Source organism: Nothoprocta perdicaria, unplaced genomic scaffold (genome assembly GCF_003342845.1).
Source record: "Nothoprocta perdicaria isolate Ctin4 unplaced genomic scaffold, notPer1 scaffold_163, whole genome shotgun sequence".
In the NCBI taxonomy this organism is placed as follows: Eukaryota; Metazoa; Chordata; class Aves; order Tinamiformes; family Tinamidae; genus Nothoprocta; species Nothoprocta perdicaria.
This window is the reverse complement of record NW_020454794.1, coordinates 214,196-237,739: the sequence shown is the minus strand read 5'-3', so window position 1 is coordinate 237,739 and position 23,544 is coordinate 214,196. Positions and strand designations below refer to the sequence as shown.

General features: G+C 39.8%; 1 protein-coding gene across 1 annotated transcript in view; it reads right to left on the bottom strand.

Annotated features, from left to right (window-relative positions):
* The window catches only part of ATP10A (ATPase phospholipid transporting 10A (putative)), a 111,007-nt gene that overhangs the window by 7,070 nt on the left and 80,393 nt on the right, over positions 1 to 23,544 (bottom strand). Inside the window, exons 8-16 of the mRNA XM_026035618.1 lie at positions 20,089 to 20,306; positions 18,541 to 18,735; positions 16,573 to 17,134; positions 11,803 to 11,906; positions 11,507 to 11,633; positions 9,132 to 9,316; positions 7,455 to 7,776; positions 5,344 to 5,420; positions 1,536 to 1,661 (exon numbers count right to left, since the gene is read on the bottom strand). Of these exons, the coding sequence (XP_025891403.1) occupies positions 1,536 to 1,661; positions 5,344 to 5,420; positions 7,455 to 7,776; positions 9,132 to 9,316; positions 11,507 to 11,633; positions 11,803 to 11,906; positions 16,573 to 17,134; positions 18,541 to 18,735; positions 20,089 to 20,306 (1,916 nt within the window). The remainder of the gene's footprint in view (positions 1 to 1,535; positions 1,662 to 5,343; positions 5,421 to 7,454; positions 7,777 to 9,131; positions 9,317 to 11,506; positions 11,634 to 11,802; positions 11,907 to 16,572; positions 17,135 to 18,540; positions 18,736 to 20,088; positions 20,307 to 23,544) is intronic.

Here is a 23,544-nt window from a genome sequence, read left to right as displayed (position 1 = left end):
TATAAAAAAAATCTCTGAATGTCCACTGCTGGCATGCCTTATGCCTAACTTAATCTTTTTTTTTTTCAAGTAAGATGTCTCAGCATATATTTATTGGAAGTTGAAGAGATTTAGTATTGTCAAACCAAAGGCTACATTGGAAGCATAATGAATTTCAGTTCAAGATAATTTAGGATCAAGCCTTAAAACTCACATCTTCAAACACCAGCAGGTACTTCACTACTGTGTTTCTATAGGTGGTCCTCCACTCATAGCAGCATTACTGACACCTGCTTGCTATTCTATACTGCTTACTATTCAGGAATGAATTCAGACTTTGCAAACCCCTACCTACTTGTGTGCCTGGGAGGGTGCTTGCATACAGTTTTCTGATCAGACCACAGTAGGTGTCTTATCATGCTTGTGTCAACACAAAGCATGTGTTTGTTTACTCTCTAGCTCCTTAAGTATTCCTATCCTGTTGATAATTCTCTGAACAAACCACAGTCTTCTTTTTTTCTGTAAAAAATAACTATCTTCAGATTCAGATCATGCCGAGATTACTCAGACAAAGGGAATTTACATGAAAAAAAGCTACCATGGACTAAGACATTGAGGTTTAGATGGAATCTGGAAAGCAACTTTTACCAAAATAAGAGCTACGTGTTCTCTTGCAAGATCTGTTACAGAGGATGAAATCCATCCTCCCATTCGATGGTTCACACATTACACTCGTTACCCTCTAGAGCAGACAGAGGTTTGAGATTTCTAGCTCGGATCTTTTCTCTGCATCTCACCCTTGCTCCCAAGGTGATCTGTAGGTGTTGAGAGTATGTAGGTCTCTGTACTTGCCAGTGACTCCTACACAGTTGACGGAATTCTTGGTTGTTGTGCTAGCTTTCAATCATCTCCATATGATATGACTAATTCAGAGGTATTTTACTGGACCAATGAGTTGAACTTCTACTGGCCCAGTGCCTAGTCCTGGAACAATTCCTGTTTCACATACCAGGGAGGAAACGCAGACCCTTAGACTATTCTTTACCACAGTGTACTTCCCTTTTAATGCATTAATTTGGTTAGTTGGGAGTAGGATAAATCAGGAAAATTTTCCAAATCTCTGCATCTGAGACACACAGAGGATTCAAAGTATCTCAGGCCACTGGGGAAAATGTGCACTGATTCATAACCAACTGCAAGACAGGGCCAGGAAGAGCAAACACACCCAACTGCTACTTTGGACCACTGCTGGACAGCCTTGGCATTAAAGACTCCTGTGTCTCGCCAGCTAAATTTCTGCAATGCTGCTCTATAAAGAAACTTTTCTTAAGCAGTGCTTGTTATTTCTGTTACCTAATTTGCACATTCAGCAGCACACTGTAGCTGTTATGGAGTGGGGTCTGTATTTCTGCAAATGGCAGCCAGCTGTCTTTCAACTCTGCAAATTTCTTTGCAGCTTATTTATAAACCGTTTGAAGGCTGACCTAATGCTCACTTAGCACAAAATAAACCCTGGAAACATGTGGCGCCACAAAGCTGCCAAGGCAAACACTTACTGCATTTTTGTAGAAGAAATACAGCACCATGTTGGCAAGTCGGGAATAACACCAGTGTCCGTGAACAAGCAAGAGCTTCTCCAAGTGCCGGAACCTTGGGATTGCAAAGTCACTTGCCATCACCGCCTTCAATGGAAAAGAATTGGGATCATTATTGCAAGGCGCCCCGTTCAATGCCAGCAATGAATCTAGTCATGCTCTCAACTCAGTGTAAATATTAAGTCAATGGAAGCTGTGGTGAAGATTAGTCACATCCATCAGGGAGCACCTCCAATGCATCTACAGCTTTGCAATACCCATAGGCTGCTCTACATAACAGGTAAGAAAACCAGTCCTTGCCTGAAGGAGAGGTCAGTCTATAGCCTGGATGGTGACTTAGGACAGGAACATGAGAGGTSGGAGAATGGCAGTGGTTCAGCTGCATGAGCAGGAAGGCTCAGGGTTTATGTGTGAACATTTGGTGTCTGTAAAATTATTCTCTGTAAAACTAAAGGGTTACTGCTGGGACTAACTGAATTTCCAAAGGGAAAATGGAATGAGGACAATTAAGTGGTTGCATTTTAACTCCTTGACTTTGAAAAGGCAGAACAATACAAATACTAGTTTTCATTAACATCTGAAATCCTGGCTTACAACGTTTACTTGGTCTTCCTATCAGTCCTTTATATTGAGGGTTTTTTTAAATCATCTAAAATTGTCTACAAAATATCATGCCAGGTGAGACTCCCCTGGGACTATGCAGCCTGCCAAATCACAAACAGTTTATAACATTTCTCTCTGACTAATATTCAAAGCACTGTACAACTAGATGAAACTAGATGGGCCTGCGTATCACTAGGATCATATTAAGATTTCATGTTACATGTTTTTATATTTCTTGGTATTTTCTTCTCACAGGTCAATGGGATATCATAAAAGGTGAATTATCTCCAAAGGACCAATGTCTTCTTCCTACTCTACAGAGTTTATTTTGTTGTATTTTAGAACAAAATGATATCTTTCCTTTTAATTCTTTCCACATCCTTTTCTCAGTAAATCACTGAAATGTTTCAATTCTCCCAAATACATGCTTTCAGAAATTACTAAGATAAAATGTAAATAGTATGCAAGATAAATAAATCCTCTATAACTAAAGAAAAATATGTATGTAGACACAACAGGACACTTTTCAATAGGTTGACCCACCCTGGGATTTCTCGGTATAGGACAGTCTGTTTTGTCTTGTAGACATATATTTGAGGAAAGACGTGCTACATCTGCTTCCTCTCCTTCACTAATCTCTCCTTCACTAAATCTCATTCTGCTCCACTATTAAGATAAACCTGTAACTGCCCTTTCATTTCTGTGTTTCTGTCACATTAGTTCATAACACACTGTGAAAAGTGCCTGCTTTTTCTTAAAATCCATTTTGATTAGAGTGAGAAAAATGGAAAGATAGTGTTATCCAATTACACCTGCATGTTTATTTCATCTCAGAATATCCTCTTGATTTTCACATTTTTATTTTTCCTTCATCATCTTTTTTTCACAAAGCAATGTGATCAATCCTCTCCATGCTTCTCCCTTCATAGAATGTGGAAGGGAAGTAAGTCAGACTGTATTGCTGTCGCAGACACCTAAATGCTCAATGTCTTTTGAGTATGTGCACATGTAAGATACTGCCAGCTGTTTATACTAAAAAAGGCCTGCAAAGGAAAGGATTTACAAACATTTTCCACTCTCTTAAACTTGATTTATATTAAAAAAAATCAGGTGGTTTTACGCGGTAATGGGCAAGTAGTTTTCAGATTGGAATATACTGTATAGCCAAGGGCATTCCAGTCTCCTACTGGAACTGTATGAGCTGAAGTGAAAGTGGAATAATGGTGAGAGCATTTAAAAAACTGCTATATGCATTACATCAGGAAGAAAAGTGAAATGATAATACTGAATAAAGCTCAAACCAAGGGTTTAGAGACGTTTTTATATATAAATAAATATATATATATATACACACACACACAGAGAGAGAGAGAGAGAGAGTTGATTGATAGGCTTGAAGAAGACCCATCACATATAATTCTCTCTGGGTTCTCTGCTGCCTGGACTGCTTTCAGAGTGACATTGCAGAAGTTATGTAAAGCTCTCAGAACCTTGTGAAGACTATGTAATAATAAATGTTGTATCAGCTTAATCCAAGACTTTTTTCCTGCTCTCTCCATCCATCAAAGTCAGACTTACAGGGACTATGGCTGGGATGCCATATGCACAATGAACATTGAAATATTTTTGCAGTAGTTCTTTTCCAATCTGATTTACATCTGCTACCTAGTTTGAGAAAGAATTTTTAACAGGTTGCTAACCTGAAATCTGCCTGCCTAAATAACACCAACGGGCAAACAATTGCACTGGAGATTGCTTTGATGCCCCCCACTGGTTGAGTAGAGAATGATGAGGGAATACAGAGCCTACTGGCTCAGGCTTAAGCCCATCTTCCCCAGGATCCAGCCTCCAACAATGGCCAGGAGAGGATGCTCTGGGAAGAGCATATGGATACAAAAACCACCTACTTTTCTCCAGAGTGCTGTCCTGGCTTCTGGGGATCTGTCTCCCAGGAAGTTCACACAGGCAGCATCCAAGTTCATGGCTTGGTCAGATTTTTATGTATTTATATGATTTTTATGTATTTGTATTCTTAATCCAGTTAAATTGTATCATTCACAAAGCTCCATGGAGTAAAGTTCTACAGCCAACACATGCACTCAGTGAGGCAGGTCTCTTTTTGCTTTCAAACAAAATATCCTTCCAGAATTGCAGTGTGGGTTACCCATTGGTAACTAAGCTAAAGAACATGCTCATCAGCTCAGGTCCTCAGAATGGAAACAACTCTCATCATATCTGAAGAGCTTTTCACTACACTCATACTAAGCTACTACGTTCTCACACAGCCCATCTGCACCCACCCCTACTGCAAGGTCAAGTTGTGGAAGTCAGTTATCACCACCCTCATCCTCTGCAGCTTTTTGCCACTTCCACTGCTGGCCCTGCAACTAAACTGAACTAGCAGTAGGGGAAGCAGAGGTGGCATTCAGAGCACTGGGCAGCTTTGTTATACACCCTGTGCACACACATCCTCCCTGTCTGTGATCAGAGGAGTTCCTCTAACATAGTGGCAAATGCAGTAATGGCAGGTTTAATACAGCCAAAAGACTACTGGGCAAGTCCCTCTATCTTGCTGTTCCCTGGGGCAGGAGACTGGGAGAGAAACAAAACTTGGAGGAGCGCTGTAAGGAGCAGTGTTCTGCAGAGACCTGCATATTTCCTTTTTTCACTAATCTGCTGTCAGCACAGGCTATCTGAATGAGATGTGTGCGTGTCTGGGCTAAGGGACACCATCACACCATGGAGAACAGCTGCTTCAGTTGGATGGGCTTGTATAGCTATTCCACAGGAGAAGTATAACAGAGTACTGCAGGAGACAGGAAGGAATAAAATCACAATAAGGTGGGTCTTCACTTTTTATATAAATAAAACATAGTGGGCCCTTTTTTTTCTCCTCAGATACAGAATTTAATAAATGATTTCTTAAATCATATTGTTTAGAGGGGATCAGGTAAGCTGAATTTTCTGAGGCAACAATACCCAAGCTCATCACAGATCTAAAATGCAAGCTCAAGCTCAAGGTGTTCCTATGAAGTGTAACTGRCTCTCTCCAGCATAACTTCCGCTGGCTATCCAAATGTAGCTTGGTCAAGCTGACTTCTGAGAAGTGCTTATCCCATCCTTTGCAAGAGAATATGTATCAATAAAATAATTAAAAAAAAATTACCTGCATGCCCTCTTGACCGGAGATGCCCACGCCAACATCTGCCACTTGGATCATACTGACATCATTAGCACCATCACCTAGAGAAAACAAGATACAGTTTTGTTTGACACTAGCATACCAGGAACAGCTAGTGGCAGCAAAGCAAAGGAAAACCAGTGTTGGGTGCATATAGCAAGGGAGAGGTGGGGTTGGAAAAGATCCATATTTGGAACATTAARAGCTTGGCAAAGCTGCCAGGACATTCTGATCTTTGTAGATTTTTATATCATGGCAAGCAAAACCAAGCCAAACATCTCTCTTTTAAGTAAGTCCTAAAATACAAGTGTCAGACCTGAAGTGCACTAATACAAAAGATTCTGTGTGCAAAAATGAGCAGAAAAAACCTTCTGCTTCCTTACTTGCAATCAGGTATGATTAAGTGAAATGTGTGAGGAGACCTAAGGCCGCCAGTGGAGATGTCTACATAGCAAAAAAAAAAAAAAAAAAAAGAAAAAGTAAATTAATTCTTGACTTTGTCTAAGCAATCTGAGCTTCCTGATACACCACCACAGCTAGATTTAATAGCAGTGGTTGCATAGTCAGTACCTCTTGCTTTACCTCATATCATGATATCACAAGTGATAGGTAAATTGGAAAGAGTACCAGAATGGCACACATACTAGCTTTACAMCTAGTGTACCAGTGGAAGCTGAAACTGTCATATCTGATGACAACACACTGGGCTTTAAACTGCAGTGGCTGAGAAATGCATACACATCTCATGGCACTTGCATGYGTAACTGTTGGCATATGTAAGTGGTATCTGCTTACGTGACAAAGCTGACCCACGTGTGACTTAAACAGAGCCTCCAGTTAGCTCCTGTTGGTTAGAAGTGAAGATGGGACAACTTGGTTTTAGGTAAGAGCAGGAGCTTGCATTCAACCCACAGGCTCAAGCTRCTCAGAATGAAAACATCAGCTTCCCAATCTCTACTGGTGTTTTTAAGCATGCTGGGAACTCAAGTTAGCCAGGCGGACTACTCTGCAACAAAAGGCAAATGATTACTCATGGTCTATCAAAGGTATATTTTCAGCAAGAGTAGGGCAGATCTGAGTGAGATTTAATGTAGTGAGCATAGGGATTATAATAATGAACATACACTTGGTGATGTGGATGCCAACTGCTGTTTGGCACTCACAGACTCTGCTGGGCAGATCCAACCCACGTGTAACTGTGTCTTCACCCAGGCTGCCCAGGGAGGTTGTGGAGTCTCCTTCTCTGGAGGTCTCCAAACCCACCTGGATGCCGCCCTGTGCCCCGTGCTCTGGGTGTCCCTGCTTGAGCGGGAAGGTTGGACTAGATGATCTCTGGAGGTCCCTTCCAACCTTGAATATTCTGTGATTCTGTGATTTATTGCTGTCATTAACCAAGACAGGTAGATGAAAGCTAGGGTTTGTGACAGTATATGCTATTGCCATATCTTCTAAAATGAAACAAGCATAAACCCAAGAAGAAGAACTGTTTGACTTTTCTTATGTAAAAACCTTGGAGACATGGAAGATGCCGCTAGACTTAAACTAGGATGACTGACAAAATCTCTCCTCTGCCAACAGCATAAGATCAGGTATGAGCTAGGAAGAAGTGTGTTAGTTGGTATGCCAACACTCACAAACCATTCTCCATACAGACAAGGCCAAGTCACGTCCTGTGCTGTATGGCTTACTTGTCATGAAAAATGCAGCACCTTGAGTTTAATCAGGACTGGCTGAAATGACACTGAAAACAGTTTTGTCCTCAGTAACACACTGATTGCAAGATAGTGTTCTGCATAGTATCACCTTACTGTGTTCTTCACCGCAGTGTCTGGACATGCCAAAATCACATTGCACAGCTTGGCCCCCAGTACCTAAGTTCTCTAAGAAGGAAATCCAAATACTGCTTTGGAGTTCCATAGCTTTTGAATAAAACATCTAGACTCATGAGAAGAGTTTATCAGAAACATTTTCAAGCAAAATCAGAAACTATTTCCATTGTGAGGGGGCTGGAAGGGTCCCTTTGCCAGGCAAAAGAAAATGAAATTCTCAAGACAAAATATACATCAAGGAAGGCGACTTTAAACTGAGATACCTACCTATTGCCAAGGTCATCGCTTTGAGTTTGTCTCTCACTAGTTTCACTACCATGCTCTTCTGAAGTGGGGTAGAACGACAGCACAGCACTGAGCGGCACCGCTTGGCTAGAGCAAGAAACTTGTCTTCTAGAGCAGGTTCCAGCGCATAAGCTAAAGTCCTTCCATCAATCACTAGGCCCAGGCTGGAAAGTACATGGGGAGGAGGTGGATAGAGAGGGGTGAACCCAACAGTCATGTTTCCAGTAGCTTCGTCTACTGTGTTGTTTGAAAACTTAGACTCTATGCATTGCAGACACTGCTCCAGCAAGATAGCACACGTTTCCTGAAAAAGAAATCCAAAATAAATATGGTTGAGTGGAAGGAACATATATTTGAACTTTTGTTTGYTGTACATTTAGGTATAAGCAATACTGGGAATGTAGTATATGTGCTTCGCTATATCAGTTTTTATTTCTAATACACTTTTTTTTCTATTCCCTTTAAAGAAACTTAATTCTTGTTGCAGAAGATACACCAGCAACAGATACATGAAAGTTTTAAAATCTAATTCCTCTTTAGCATGCATTATTGTATACTAATTTCTTTCAGCTCCTTCACAGAATAATAGTGCAAGGATATGATATAATCAGTATCAATCCAAGCTAAATATGCTGATGAGCACCCTGCAAATGCCTACAACTCAAATCAAACACTTATGCATTGTTAAAGGCCAATTAAAGGTTATTTAAGCTGAATTTAATGTATTTTTCCTAGACATACTCAACTAAAAGATGCTATTGCTCATGTCTGAACATTCAAATTAAACAATATATTGGTCTTACAGAAAAATACGACAAAAGAGAAAAGAATTTACCATTTCAGTTGATATATTCAAGAAGGAAAAATGCTCATATCTTTTCTTCCTTTTACAAAGGAATAGGAGCTGGATGCTGTTGGCCTACCTCTCCTCTGCTGATCTGAAGTCCAATTTTATCACCCCATTAAAGGACTACAGCACTATCAGTCTGGTTCCTTGTATGTTTGACCATATCAGTAAAGTCTTTGTGCTTGTCTGCTTGCAACAAGTTGAGCACAGGAAAGATCAGTAATTCAGAAGAGTTAGAAGAGGTCTGTTAGGAAGCAAGGCCTTACTGCAGATGTGGTTTTCAGACTCTCAGTGCTAGCACTGAGGCTTAAGTATTGCTTCTATCTCCAGAGAAAAAGTCATCTGAGAAAACACGAATGACTGAGTTATCTGAATACTACAATTCAGTGGTTTAAAATAAAGCACAAATTCTCAATAGGTAGTCAATTGTTTTCTTCCTCCACACATGTTTAATAACAGGTTGCTTTTGGAGACTAAATGGTGGCCGTAAGTGGAACTAGGGAAGCTTTTTGAGAATGCATACCAAAGAAAGGCATTTATGCTATTATGGCATATTTTCATTCACAGTGCAGCCCACTACCCAAACATGTCTTCAACGGCTTTACGATGCATGACACTATGAGCTAAGAGCATTAATTCATTGAAAAGTATTTAAAGATGTGTCCTACCTGAAAATTACGGGTGAAGCAGGAAAAAAAGAAAAAAAAAAAAGAGGGAAAGGAAAAAAGCCATCAAACTTTCGATTGTACAAGTAGAAAATAAAGAAAAGCTAGTTCACAAGCAGGCTTAATTATATCATTGGACTTGCTTACTGGTGACTCAGCATTCAAAGTGATGATTTCCTCATCATGTTCTAGTAGCTTGCAGGCATAAGCAATATTAACAGCTGTTTCTTGCTTGTCTCCAGTAAGAACCCAAATCTGCAACCCAGCTCTGCGTAAGTTTGCAATGGTTTCTGGAACGCCATCCTGCAAACGGTCTTCAATGCCAGTTGCACCTAAAGTCAGAAAAAGCAAATTAATCTATATTAAATACACACTTGGGCTTTGCCTTAAACTTGAGAGAGAACTTCAAGAGGTAAGTTGGTCAGCTTTTTCAGTCAAGAGCAAACACCTTTACTGGTAAATATCTAAACTAATAAGGGATGTGAGGTATGGGCAGGTTTCTGGAGTACCCAGACAGAGCAGTAGAAAGAAGCTGGGCCAAGCATTTGCATCAACAGCCAACACATCCAGAACTCAAAGCACTCATCTCATGCCATTTCTAGTCTCAGAGGCTCACAGGGTTGGTGTACCTTTGCTAACTCTGCTCTATTTTCACCACTTCTTTTTGATTGTTGCTAAGAAGGATATTGCTTCCAGGAACTAGTTTCACTTCTAAAGGTCTTGACCTCCTTTCCTCAGCTAGGAGAAGTTGGGTCACTGGAGATTTTGCCTTTTAAGGGGGAATGACAGCAGAATGGCAGTTGGGCAACAGTACATTAGGCTCCAGGCAGAAACCTTCTTCCTGCTTTGCTGCTGCTTTTGGTTCTTGCAAAAGGGTTGCCAAATGAGATGGGGATGGGAAATAAATCCTAAATACGCTGGCCATGATGTGAAAGTGAAGTGTGGCTTTTCGGGTTTTCAATGTATGTTGCTACTAGCATGTTTGTAACAAACTGAGTATCTTTCCTATGCTCTCATACAACAAACAAAGGAAACAAAATTTTCAAATACTGCAGCAAAGGCAGTTCAGGACCAAGTTCATTGCCACCACAGACATGTTAGCACTCCCCTGAGTTTCAGAGAAGCTTAACGTGAGTAATTGTAAGTCCTCATTACTAGGTAACGTGGAGATGAAAGGCCTGCAAGTTACCTGGGAAACAACAGGAAAAGCAAAGTAAACTTCTTTCATGAATTTATTATTCCTATGGTTGTTCTTTGAAGAAAAACATTTTAGCAATAGTCTGAGCACCAGTCATGTAGTTGGAAAAATATCCTTACTGCAAATACCATGGAAACTCTCGTCCAAACAATGTGCAAAGTAGAAGATACTCCTTTCCAGACACAAGTTTTTTATTCTCACAACTAATCAAAAGTGATCACTGCAAGATACAAACCACAGAGCGAGGCTTTGGGGGAATGATTCCCAACAGAATAGGAAGTTTACTTCTGGCTGGAGCTCATTTTCATTTGCCCAGCAGYGGTTAGCTCCACCTCAGGTTTTATTTTCAGAGTGCAGCCAGAGTCAACCTGCACATCCATAGTGGCATCTCCCTGATTAATGTGGTCAGGTGAACAACTAGTCACCTCATGCTTCCCTTTAAGACACAGGAGAGAAACTGGCGCTACTAGTGTGTGATTCATGTAATCCTAAAGTAGGTATCTAAGGCAGATCAAACGAAGTTTTTTTTTTTCTCTCTCTTTCCACTGGTTATAGAGGGAACCTTGGACATCTGCACTRGATACATCAGAAGCTGGCTGGTCTCCTTTCACAAAGACTGATAAATTAGAAATTATTGAAGGTTGTATCTTTACCAATAAGTTTTATTACTGTTCCAGTTACCTCTCCTATATATAGTGGATATATACACATTTTAGAACATCAGTGCTTTTAACATTTCAATGAAGCAAAGAAACAGTATTACGTAGTTCTTGGAACACATTTTACACACACAGATTCAAACTGCATCAGGGTAAAGTACTGCAGCCCCTTTCCACAGAAGCCACGGACCCTGAGTGCATGTGCTGAAGCCGACGTGTATACGAGGGCTGATGCCTCTCACAAGTGTGGTTTATGAGCTTTGCTTTACAGCATCTCTGGTGCCCCTGGAGYCACAGAACTCTCTGACATGTTAAAGTGGCACTAAAGCAAATGAAATTCTGTAGACAGGCTCGGCCAAGTCCTTCTTTTCCTACTTGGATCAGCGGTTCCCATTTTTGCTATTGTGTCAAATTCATCTCTGGTATTATTCCACTGATTTGCCAGTGATAAAAAGACTGCCTGAGCAAGGCAAACAGGGTCTGTCTGTTAAGTTAATTAAAATCCCATTCCTTTGTCATGCTGCACAAGACAGCCATGACAAAATCCAGAAGAAGTCAATTTCTGTACTGTCAGGAACCATTTAAAGCRAAGAATGGAATTTACAGCCAAGCTTTCAAAATTTTTCAACACATTTTAATTTCATGTCCAGCTCTCATTTCATTACCTAACAGATGTAGATTCTTCTCTATGCGCAGTGCTGACTGAAACAGAAGTTCTTCACGATTTTCAATAGAAGATTCTGCTTCTAAATGACTTTTTAACCAACAGGCATACTCTTCCTTGCTGAGAACCTATTTAAAAGAGGATATGAGGGCACAGTCAAAATGATGCAGGGGTATTCAGACGTTATTGAATAAAATGAAAAGAGTTATAAATCAAAAACAATATACTAATAAATGCCTTCAGTAATCTTTATCCAGGCTCTCCATAAAAGCAAACTAAGAGCATGCATTTACTTACTCTTTTTGCAATACACAGGGTCCGCAGCCCATCCACAGCATACAGATTAAGGTAATTCTGGGTTTTGCTTTGGATTTTTTTTTGATGTTTGCCCTGAGGGTCATCTAGATAAGAATAAGAGAAGAAATTAGTGATTGAAAAATAACAGCAGCTGAATGGCCTCAGAGAAGAAAACTGTGTCTATGGTAGTCTCTGTACTAGTGCTTTAGGACTGCTACTTTTAAAGAGCTGCTGATGTCTCCTGGGAAACTTTCAAGTAAAACATTCTATTTAGAGGAAAAAAAAAATAAAAAAACCCTTTTTCTGCTGTCTTTACTTTCTTCTTTATTCAAAAGTCACCATGCGCATGTGTTAAAAAGACCTTTTATTCTTAAGTATGTTTGCTCTGAGTACTTGGGGAAATCTTGATTAATCTCCACAGCAAACAATCATGTGAGAAAGAGAAGTCTGTTTTCAAATGGATTATTAGCAAATGCTTTTGCACATAGGATTATGTGCAGAAAAATGACACTTATTTTAAAATAGCACTTAGTTTTCCACCAAGGTTAAGACCTTTCTAAAAAGAAAACTGCTCAGTTTTGTATATCTAAGTATAGGGAGGCCCTACTGTTACTAGAATCCTTATTTCCTTTTAATCATCCCTCTCTTTAGCTGGGACTGATTCAATGTGCTCACCCTGTGATTGAAAAAGATTAATGCATATGATGGTAACACATTTTGTTCCCTCTCATTACCTAAGGTCTTTGAAACTTTTGAAAAAGTGCTATGCTGCTTCTTTTATCATCCAGGATCAAGACAGATCCATGCACGATGTATGTCATAGCAATCTTCAGCAACATGAATTGCAATGTGAGCATTAAAGGAAACTTAGGGGTTTTAAATTGAAACCATTGAGTGAGAATGTCTGATACCTTCAGGCAATTTTCCTAATCCCCTCGATGACATTCAAAATGTTTTTTTCTTTAAAGTTTGCATGTTTTGGGGAGGTCTGTAGAATTACRTTAGGATTATACTTCTGTAATTAAAGCTGTTTCTTAACACAGTACTAGGGTTACAGGTACCTGCGCAGAAACCAGGTGAAGAGGTAGGTGGAAGCCACTGCAAACTTTTAGAAATACTGATCCTGTTGGAAGGTAGGAATTGGGAGTCTGGAATCCCAAAAGTCTAGTTTTTGGTCCTGTTACCTCAACCATCTACCAGCACTTTTTACTCATTATGCAGCTGTTCTCTYATGATAAAGACAGCCCCATCCTCTCTAGGTCGGTAAATCCAGGAGCATACGCACTCAGCTGTCCCTAAAGCACTACGTGAAGGTTGCTGCAGGTGTTTCACGTGCTCCTGTGTTTCAGTTCCATCTCTAACAAAGGTCCTGTGTTGAACACTGTAGGAAAATTCTTGTGGGCTTGTCTATCTATTAATCCCATCTGTGCTGTCAGATATAGATCTTTTCCACAAGGACAATATAGATATGCTATTACAGAAGAACATCCTTGTGAACATGAATTTTTTTGCAATTGGAGAGCCATTTCTTACATTGTTGCTTCTTCTCCTATACACTCATTCCATCAGATTCCTTCAGAAATTATGATAACAGTTGACAATCAGGTTCAGCTGCAACACGAGGTGAAAGTATGCATATTTCAAACTAGCAACCTCACACAATTCCATACAGTTTATTTCCTATTAGTGCATAATAGTCTTTTTTTGGGGATATGTGACTTGGCTGTGTAATATATGAATTGTTTTTCTGGGAGTCCTGCTGCAGCAAACCTATTCTTAAAGACTTCTTGTGTTAGGAAGTCATTTTTTTTTAAACTTGAAAAGAATAAAGCAGACAAGCACTGTTCCAAATTTATCGAGATAAGTTCCTTACATATCCCACACAAAATTCTTTTATGGGAGTAGCCATTCCAGGTGTTCCATTAGTACCAACTTGAACAGCTACTTCAAAACACCAAACTATATTTTAAGGTTAAGTGATACTATTACTTAGATCTATCTGAATACCCTGGGCACTAATGCAGTGCTCATACTGTTGAATGTTTACACAAGCCTTTAATGAACAAAGGCAAGAGCTCTCTCCAAGCAGAGGCAGACACAACCTTTCCATATRAATCCTCAGTTCCAGCGTGAAGGACTGCATCTCCCTTCTCCATCAGCACACCAGTRAGAGCTAAAACTCATTTTAGCTTTTCATCTACCTCCTCAGTCTTACTGTGAAATTCACCTCACGCTCATATATTATAAGGGGGATGGAGAGAAATCTCTTGCAGCCAAAACCCAGYTGCTGAGATTCTTTTTAGTTGGGATGAAGTTTTCTTTGCCTAGCAGTGTGACCACATGCACGGTAGGAGTGAAAACAAGCAAACAAATCCACAGAGGAATGACAGAGAGCTAGCAGGATTCTGCTTCCTCCATTTCCTTCCATACTAATAACTTCTAGGAAGTCATCCCAGTCACTATGTATTTTTTTTTTTCAATGACTTGAGTTCACAGTTCCCGTGTGAGTTGTGGAATCATTTCAAATCTTTTGAAAATACTTGTACGCTGTCAGAAAATGTCAGGTTTCAGATTACAGATAGGCACTGGTCTTTCAGAACTCAAGCCTCAAAATGCACAGCTAGAATTGTGTAAATTCTACACAACTTACTGTCACTCAGGCACTAATACAGCCAAAAAAGAGCACTAGGATTAGCTGCCATGTTGATTCACTTATTGGTCAATTCCTTGAAATGATAAACGCATTTTTTCAGTATTTACCTTTCCTCTCACATTCACAATTCATGACCAACAGAGAACAGAATGAAACCATGGCCAGATCTAACAATATATACCATTTTCCTAGTCTAGATCTACTGAGACTCTCTCTCCCTGTTTATACCCCATGCTGTGAAAAAGGTGCAATTGCCTCTAGACATGGCAAAATACTCAAGAATTGGCAAAAAATCACTAAGGAAAGTGGAAAGGCCATGAATTTCTCGCCACTAGCAAAGCTGTTCAAAAGAAATACTAAATATTCCTTAGATGAATCATTTGAAACATACAGAACTACTAAAGCCAGCAGTGGATTAGAGGGCTTGAAAGAAAGGAAATTACTTGTGAAGTTTCAATGCCTGCACTTTGCCTTGTTTGGAAAAGCAAAATATTCTAAAACTCATAGTTCAATTTGGGCTAAAAACACATTAAAATGCACTGTTATTCTAAAGTCATATTTAATTCACTGGCCTATAAAGATGGTGGAGGATATTTGCCAAGCACTGGAATATACTCCCCGCTAACAGTGACCTCTAGAATCACTGCTCTTGTTCCCTGACATATCCCATCTTATGCTGTAGTTTTGGGGGCTTAGCTCACCTTGTTAATTTTACTCAGGTGAGTCCTAGATTCAAGCTGGATTTGGCCGGAAAATTCTTTGATCCATTGTATCTACTGTGGATGAACAGCTTTAAACACAGGCTGTTTTTTTTTTTGATTGTCTGTTTGAAGGTGGTGACAATGTATGTGAGGCTCATGATAAAATCACCTCTTCATTTTTCTTCTTGTAATGCTCAGTAGAGTGTTTTATRTAACTCTAAGAACTCATTTCCAAACATCATTTTCCAAGTATGTTATTACTAAGTCTTCCCAGTATTCTGTTAGTACTTTAAAGGCAAACAAGTTACCACAGATGCTCTATGTACCTCTGTGATATCAGATCTTTACCAGAATATTATTAATGAATACTTTGTTGTTAGTTAAGGACAAGTTGTTCTTAATTTTTTGGCTCTGCTTTGACTCATGTGGCTGTAAACATAAAACTGATGCCAAGATTTTTCTGTAGTTCATTAAACTAAAATTACACAGTATAAGCCTTTCACCATTGTTTACTCCAACTAATGTAAAAGTAACCACAAAGTCAATGCATTAGGGACACAAGGGAAGTACCTCTAGCACATTAGGTTTCTGTGTCCATTCACTCTGGGGTAACCTTTAAACACTGCTGAGCTTCACTGCTCAACATTCAGGAAATCAGATGCAAACTGATTCACRTTAACTGAAGCCTCTGTGTCTCCTGTAAATGCTGAGGGCTTACACAGTTTTTCTTCAACTGATTACAATTAGAAGCTATGTAAAGCTGTCTCACTTCCATGCAGCATTTGAGTGCCAAGCATTTTGGAGAAGTTCTCCGTGTTCGCAGATTCATGTCTATCCCCTGCTCGTCAGCTTCATATTTCAGGCAAAGATTCCTAGTCTAGATGATATCTCTCCTTCGTATTTTGCCACAACCTTTCTGTTCTGATGGCTGACTGACTCACAGTGTCCTTAGCATCACAGTCAAATCAGAACATGTGTTGATTTATGCAAACATATTGCAACAAAAAGAGGTTAAGATTCACAAATGAAACTGATAGAGGAGTTACAGTAAGAAGTACTTGGGTTTCATGTAAAATATTGAAATAGCCAAGTACCACCAGGCGAGTTTTCCTGAAGAAATGTGAAGTGCTTTGGCAAAGTCTCAAAACATTCCTTCAAATTAAATTTGACTGTAGGAGATCTTGTACAGAAATTAATTTAACTCATTCTTGTAAGGTAAAGARTCAGTAATTTGTTATAGGAAATTTGCTATAATAGCAAAATATTATTAAAAAACAGCAGTGGTTGCCATTCCACCATCCCCTATGCTCAACCAAGCAGGCAGGTCTACCTGCTACAGGAGTGCCCCAAACATGATGAGTCCTTCAACAGTCAACTTGAACCCCCCACCTCTTCCAAGCTAATTAAGTGGTATACCTGAAGAACAGGGTAGAAGAAGATCCATAATAACTGAATCTGCTCCTTTAGTGTAAACATTTATCTCATCTGTGAGGGGATGTCTGACCACTACCGACATCCTCTTCCTGATGGAATCAAAGCTCAAGGTATGCAACACTTCAAAGTTCAGTGTTCCCAGGTGAGGTAGCTCCACTGATACCTGGTCAGACAGCCTTCCAACCAGGGAACAGTTGTAGGCCCTTGCTGCATAGACGAGAGCAGCTTCGTCTGGACTCTCTGCTTCATAACGGAGTTCTCCTTCCTGAGGTCTGCTCCCTACCGGGGTCCTGCCTTGCTGCGAGCTGTACCCGTTGTTGTTCATCTGTGCAGAGTAGGACAGCTTCTCTTCCAGTTTTAACAACGTGCTCTCGGTAGAGGTGGAGGAAAGAACACTTAAACCAAATCTGTGCACTGATTTACTGGTAGCTAGACTAGAGGAACTGCTGCTGTTGGATCCGGAGGTCAAGCGGCTCGGAGTGAATCTTCGGATGAAGTCTTCTATGGTTTTGACTGGAGATTTTAGTTCAAATCGATCTCTAACCTGGAGAAGTAAAAAACAAGCCAATGAACAAGCCCTTAAGAAAAGCTGTAAAAGAATTCAGACATTTATACTCAGCCTAAATGACTCAATCCAGAAGAGAAGTTTTCTTTTAGAGCAAAATGTTGTATCATTTGTATTTTGAGACAGAAGAGAAAATGGACAGAACTGACTCAAAAAGAAAAAAAAATTGAAAACTATACCGTCGTTGGCCTTTTCATCTGTGTGAAAGCATGTACAATTTTGTTAAWATATTTTTTCTTCTGTGATCTCATCAGAAATGATCAATTGACAGAGTATCAATGTTGCACCACCACCAGTAATGGATACTAAAAGCTATTGTTAGTAGGAAACTCTGGCATTCAGCAAAGGTAGTAAAAAAATGCTGACAAAACAGTTTTCTATTGAAAAGTGTGGTACTAGGAATGTTTTATAAGACTGTGCCAATTATATTTTCAATAGAAACATGATGAAATAAACAATTTCTACTCTTCTTTTTAGTGTCACAGCATTCTGTTTTATCACTTATCTCAATTTACTTAGATCTTTTATACAGATATTATGTCAATAATTGTAATAACATAGTCATAGTAATATACATTAAATTATTTTCTAACAGTTTAGCATTCCTGAAACAGCAAATTTCAGCGTTCACTAAATGTTTCCCTGGCATAAAACAGGTCATTTCTGCTAGTTCAGATTTTATTATAATTTGGCATAAAATCAAGAATCAGAATTTCCTCAGAATGGAAATTCCAGCTGCTGGCTAGCTTTAAAACTACATTCTATTACAGTTTTCTCTTACAGATCATCTTTGGGGGATTGCTTTGCTGAAATTCTCATTCATCAGTGACACTGTTTTAGGCTGGTCAGTATTAATCATGATCAGCTTAAGATGCATTTTTTACATAATTTGAAAGACTTAAGCAATGTGTTTCAAGCATTTTCTCTCTTTCATTTTTTAAAGTCTTTTTCTTTTAAATTTCATCCATATACTCAAAATACTTACAGACAGCTTATACTCTTGTCTTTCCTGGAAAACCTTGTACATCTACAAATTCATTTACACACAAACATACACATGTACATAYAAATGCATGCAGATATAAATTTAGTATGTGAATAAATTATAGCACAAGAATTCAGGAAAGCTTCMACAGTATCATTAAATGTAGATAAAACCACACCTTAAATATAAATAAGTGAAATAATTCATTTAGCTTATTTAAATTCACTCATTGACATAGTGTTTTTTTCCATGTTTACCTTCATTTCTCACTGGAATAGGCAGTTTTCACTTCTTCAATTTATGAGATAAATTACTATCAATCAAAACAAGGGAGACTTAAACTCTGTTTTGCTGCTTTTTTTTTTTTTTTTTTGCTCTGTTTTGCTATTTTTTTACCCACCTTCTGTCGGGGTTGATTCGGTGCAGTAACCACAACTGTATTACATATAGTTAAAGCTATGAAGAAGTCGAAAATGTCACACAGTTCAGGACTCAGGTGGGATAACAGCTGCTCGTGGCTCCTCATGATCTCCAGATGCTTCGCACATTCATTCACCTTTTCTAACAGGTTAGGGTCAGGTGTGATGTCTTTTTCCTAGTAATGAAAAGCAGTGATTAGTAACTGTGATTGTGCAGATTTCCACAGCAGTATTCAGATTCAGTATCAAAGAGTGGCCTAATGCAGCAGTACAGACTTTTCAGCCCTCTCTTCCTTGCCTTTCTTCCTTCTGCCCCCTCAGCGGGGACAGCAGGGCCCAGAAGGAGTCATTTAACCAGTGTGTTTCATGACTGCAGTGTAGTCTCTGAGACATCGGTGTGGGTCCTTATCCAAGTCCTGCAGACGAGGCAGTGAACACCGATGACATTCAAAGCTTGGTCTTGTATCAGCWCAAGAAATGAAACCATCATGAACTGCTTGCTAGAAAACAAAAACTACCCAGGCAATTGAACCTATTTGTTCATTTTTTTTTCTATATTGAATCATAGAACTTTCTAATCTATTTCATCAATATGTTCCAATATTTTGTCTATTTTTTTTGTCAGAGAAAACAGGTATTTCTCACTATACAGGGATGCTAGAACAAAGAAAGTGTTTTAAAAGCCAAACGGACCTAAGGCTCTTCCTTCACAAGAATTTTGTTTTGATTTTATCTGCTCATGATCATCAGCTAACAAACCTGCCCAAACACAAAACCTCATGTGTAAAGAACACAGATTCAAATTTTACCAAAAGAGCTTACTCTTCATCAAAAAGCAAGTTCCACCAGTACAAACAGCATTTTTCTCTGTATTTATCAATTACTTTGAGGGTGAACTTGTATCAACAGTACATCAGTGCAAATTCTCTGCGCAGACAAGATCTAGCCTCTCTGCTTCATTATTATCATTTGGATAGTGTAAAACAGAATTACAAAAGGGAGGKGGTAAGAATATCATCTCCAAAAGTTTTGAAATGTAAGGGTTCTTTTTAAAAATGCAACATGGGAACTCTATGGGTATTCTAGAGTCACACTGAAAGTGACCTTATGAGGCATGTCTGATATCTGAGATCACCACAGTGCATAATACAGCTCTGGCAAAGCCTCTTACGAAAATGAAAAGAAACACAAACAGGCAACTAAAAGCCTGCATTTCAAACCTTAAGTTTGAAATCATCTGTAAATAAAGGGAATGGAAGGGATGTCTTCTCAGAATGAAGTTCTACTTAAAACAAAAATCTCAAGTTACCTTTAGCTTTAGCTTCTTCTTAAAGAGAAGGTATTCAGATAAGATCTATGCCCACAGTTGCTTGTCTTTGTACAAACAACTGTGACTACAGAGGAAAAAATGCCAAGATGAAATCTATGATAAGTACATCACGTGCTACAAGTGTCTTTATCTTTCCCTTTTTGGGACACGGTTCTATTAGAAGAGACAGGATGTGGTGCATTTACTTCTCCTGACTTACCATGGGGCTACTGAACGCAGTATGCTTCGAGAGGATGCTTGCTCTTTTAGCCTCAGCCCTGCTGCCCGTGCGCCGGTGGGTTTTGGTGCTCTGGCTTCTGTGGACTACTTTAATGCTCTGGTGGCTGCAGATACTGTCACGCTGGGATAAAGTTCCTCCTTTGGGGGCTACTTCCTCTTCCTCAGAGTCAGGTTCTTGGTACATTGCCAAGCGTCTGGCTGTCAGTGAAAACAGAGGGAGAAGTGTTGTACATGTTAGATGTGGTGGAGAAAGGGAATGGTGACTTCTTTGAAGTGACTTGTTTTTTCATAATATATTGCACTTCTATTATAAGAATGAATTATTCCACTAGCAGGGATAAAAAAGTCTCATCTTAATTGAAGGGTAATATCTAAAGGCTGATAGAGATACCATTAGAAACATAATGCTGTGCACTGCCTCCCTCATCATCACACTCACTGCGAAAGGCAGGAACTCTCCGCAGTAACTCCCTGTGTCCCTGAAGTCTACTTAACAGCCCAGCATAATGAAACCAACCAAGTAATTTGGTCTTCACTTGCAGTTTGAGAAGGAAATAAGCAATTCAAAAAAATTTCTTGTCCTTTGGACAAGAATATGGTCATTTCTTAAGAAGTATTTTCAGCATACAAATTGTCATACATTTATCTTCAGGATGCACCTATAGACAATTGCTGCCCTTATATTACATACAGAGATGAGGTACAAACAGAGTAAAAGCCTTACTCAAAGTCAAGGTCATCGAATGCAGAACAGAAACTTAAATCCAGGCTCTTGACTCCTATCCTCCTGCTAAGATAACCCTGGAATCTATACTCTCCAGGATCATAGGCTGAGCAATGCACCCTGTGATATTCAGAATTACTGTATCTTCAACCACTAAAACACTTGCTTCTATTATTATTTGTGGCTCTGAGCAACATCAAGTACGCACAGAGTGAAACAGCTTTATGCAGTTTTCCAAATGAAAAATTTTAAACAAACACAGTACTATTCCAATAACTATCTACAATTAGAATTGATGTTAGAAACCAACCCTGGCAGTTTGATATGCAGAAGACATAAGTGAAACAGAAAGAAAAGGTGTAGAACAGTCACAGAATCCAGCCTACCTAATGACAAGTTTCATTTAGTTCTAACTGATCTATGACATACTTTTTCATTCCTCAAAGATCATGGACATTTAACAATTTGGCTTATTCATTAGACAGACACTCATCACTTTAACAGGTATCTATTAATTCCTTCATTAGGTATTCACTGAAAATTTCATTATACTCTCAAAATAATATGTATCACACAGATATTCAGTGCAAGTTACATACTCTKGGCTCTGCTTTGTTTCGGTTCTCTGCCGTAACAAATTGCATTTTCCTAATGTCAAATGATAAATCACCAGCATGTAAGTTAATTATTCGGGCATTTAACAACAACAAAAAGACAGTACATGAAGATTTTTCTCTCAAAATATTCCCCGAGAAAAAAATCGGGGGTAACATACAATGAACACAGCATGGGATCACTTTTTATATGGCTCTTTTTAGGATCAAACAGAAACCCGTCCTCCTCATCCATTGTAATTTCCAGCCATGCTGTAGCTGCCATAAAACAGCCAGGTCCCACACAACGTACGGTGATGGGCTACCACTACAGCATTGTCTGTCCGAATGTTTTTCAGTTCCACTTGGAATATGTGTAGGTTGTGTCTGGTATGTGGAGGCTGGGAGAGCTTCCTGTTACTGGCTGTGGATATATGTGCACCCAGGCACTGCTCCAACCACATGCCAACTGTGGGATATGCAATATCCTCCACTGCTCTCTGGCTTGCACTGGAAAAAAAACTGAGGCCAAGCAGGCAGAAAGGGCTGTGGTGCATYTGTAAACATGGAGAACACAGACTGCCCCATAGTCCAGATACAGCTGTGAAGTCCAGATCTTCAGGTGGATACAGGCTAACTGCGGATGACTCCGGAGTTTCCTTCCTCAGCACTGTTGGGTGTGATTCATGTGCCTCTACTCCATGATGGAATAGAAGTTGAGCAGTGGCATATCCCACACTGCAAGGGGCAGCTGCACAGCGAGCCCCACAGCTGCACATGGAAGAGCACAGCACTGGCTGCTTCTCCTCCTTCCAACGCCCATCTTGTCCTTCGATGCAGGTGACCAAATCTACAAGATGTCTCAGCAAGTTAGGGAGGTCACTTTGGTCGCACATTAACGAGGTGCAAGGAAGTCATTTATATCRTTTAGATATAAATGATAAAATGACATTTTACTCACACAGGCTGCTTCCTGCAACTTGTTGCACACACCCTGAGGCATCACAAGTCCAACCTGTCCAAACATTCCTGCTCACTCATTCTCACCTTCTTCTGGTTTGTAAGTCTCTATGCCAATTCCCGAAGGAAGTTGAGATCCCTCTACTGTGAGCTTAATGCAAGTGATCACAGGTTTGCCTCTGTCAGCAGAAGCCTACATAGAGGGACAGAAATGATCTGTGTTGTGCCCATAGACCCTGTCTAGGCCCTTGATCCTGTCGCTGATGCCTGAGTCCCTCCTGGGAGAAGGCTGGACTACTCACCATTGCCCTCCGCATCAGAAATCCTGGCATCCAGTGGAAATCTGGGTATGTAAGGAAGCAAGGAGCCCCGTGGAAATCTGGGCAAGCCCTCCTAAGGGAACGACTGAAGAACCAGAACCAAGTAGCACGCTGAAGGACCTACGTSCTTCTCTGCAGTACGGAGGTAAGATGAAGTGCACATACGCCAACCCAGTCTGCAGAGGACAGACCTCAGCCTGATCCTGCAAGCTCAGCTGTATTTTTTTGCAGCTATGTGCAAAAAAATAGCTGGCTTGCTCGCTGCAGATGGGCTCCTAGCAAAACCCAGGGTGAAAATCATTGCTCAGGATGACACACCAGTGGAGCTTTTTGCACACTACCGCTTTACTTGATCATAAGAAGCACGTTTCAACACCCGATCTTGATTGATGTTTAGCGGTAACTCCACTCTCAAGGAGAGCTGGTGGGACCTGTGGACACTCAGCTTCTCAGAAAAGGGATGAGATTGGGGCTGCCACAGGAATAATCTTCCTTACTCCGAATGCTGTGCATTTGAAAGGCAAACTGTGCTCCTTGCTATAACGAGCAGATTCTTTGTCAGAGAAAGGACTAGGTGCAATTACTCTTCCCAGCTTTTGCAAAATGCACTACCCAGTTTGCCAAACCCCTTTCCAAGCAGGGTTGTTAATAACAGGCCACGTGTTCTTGGGTGACTGCCTACATTGCTAAGTCTTTCCAAATTAATATGATATTTCACAATCAGACTTAATTTAAGCTTCTGCTCTGAAAATATATATTGAAATGTATGACTCTGGAGATTCTGAGATTATTATTATTTTATTCCACATATAAAACCTCTAAGGCTAAAAATACAATGC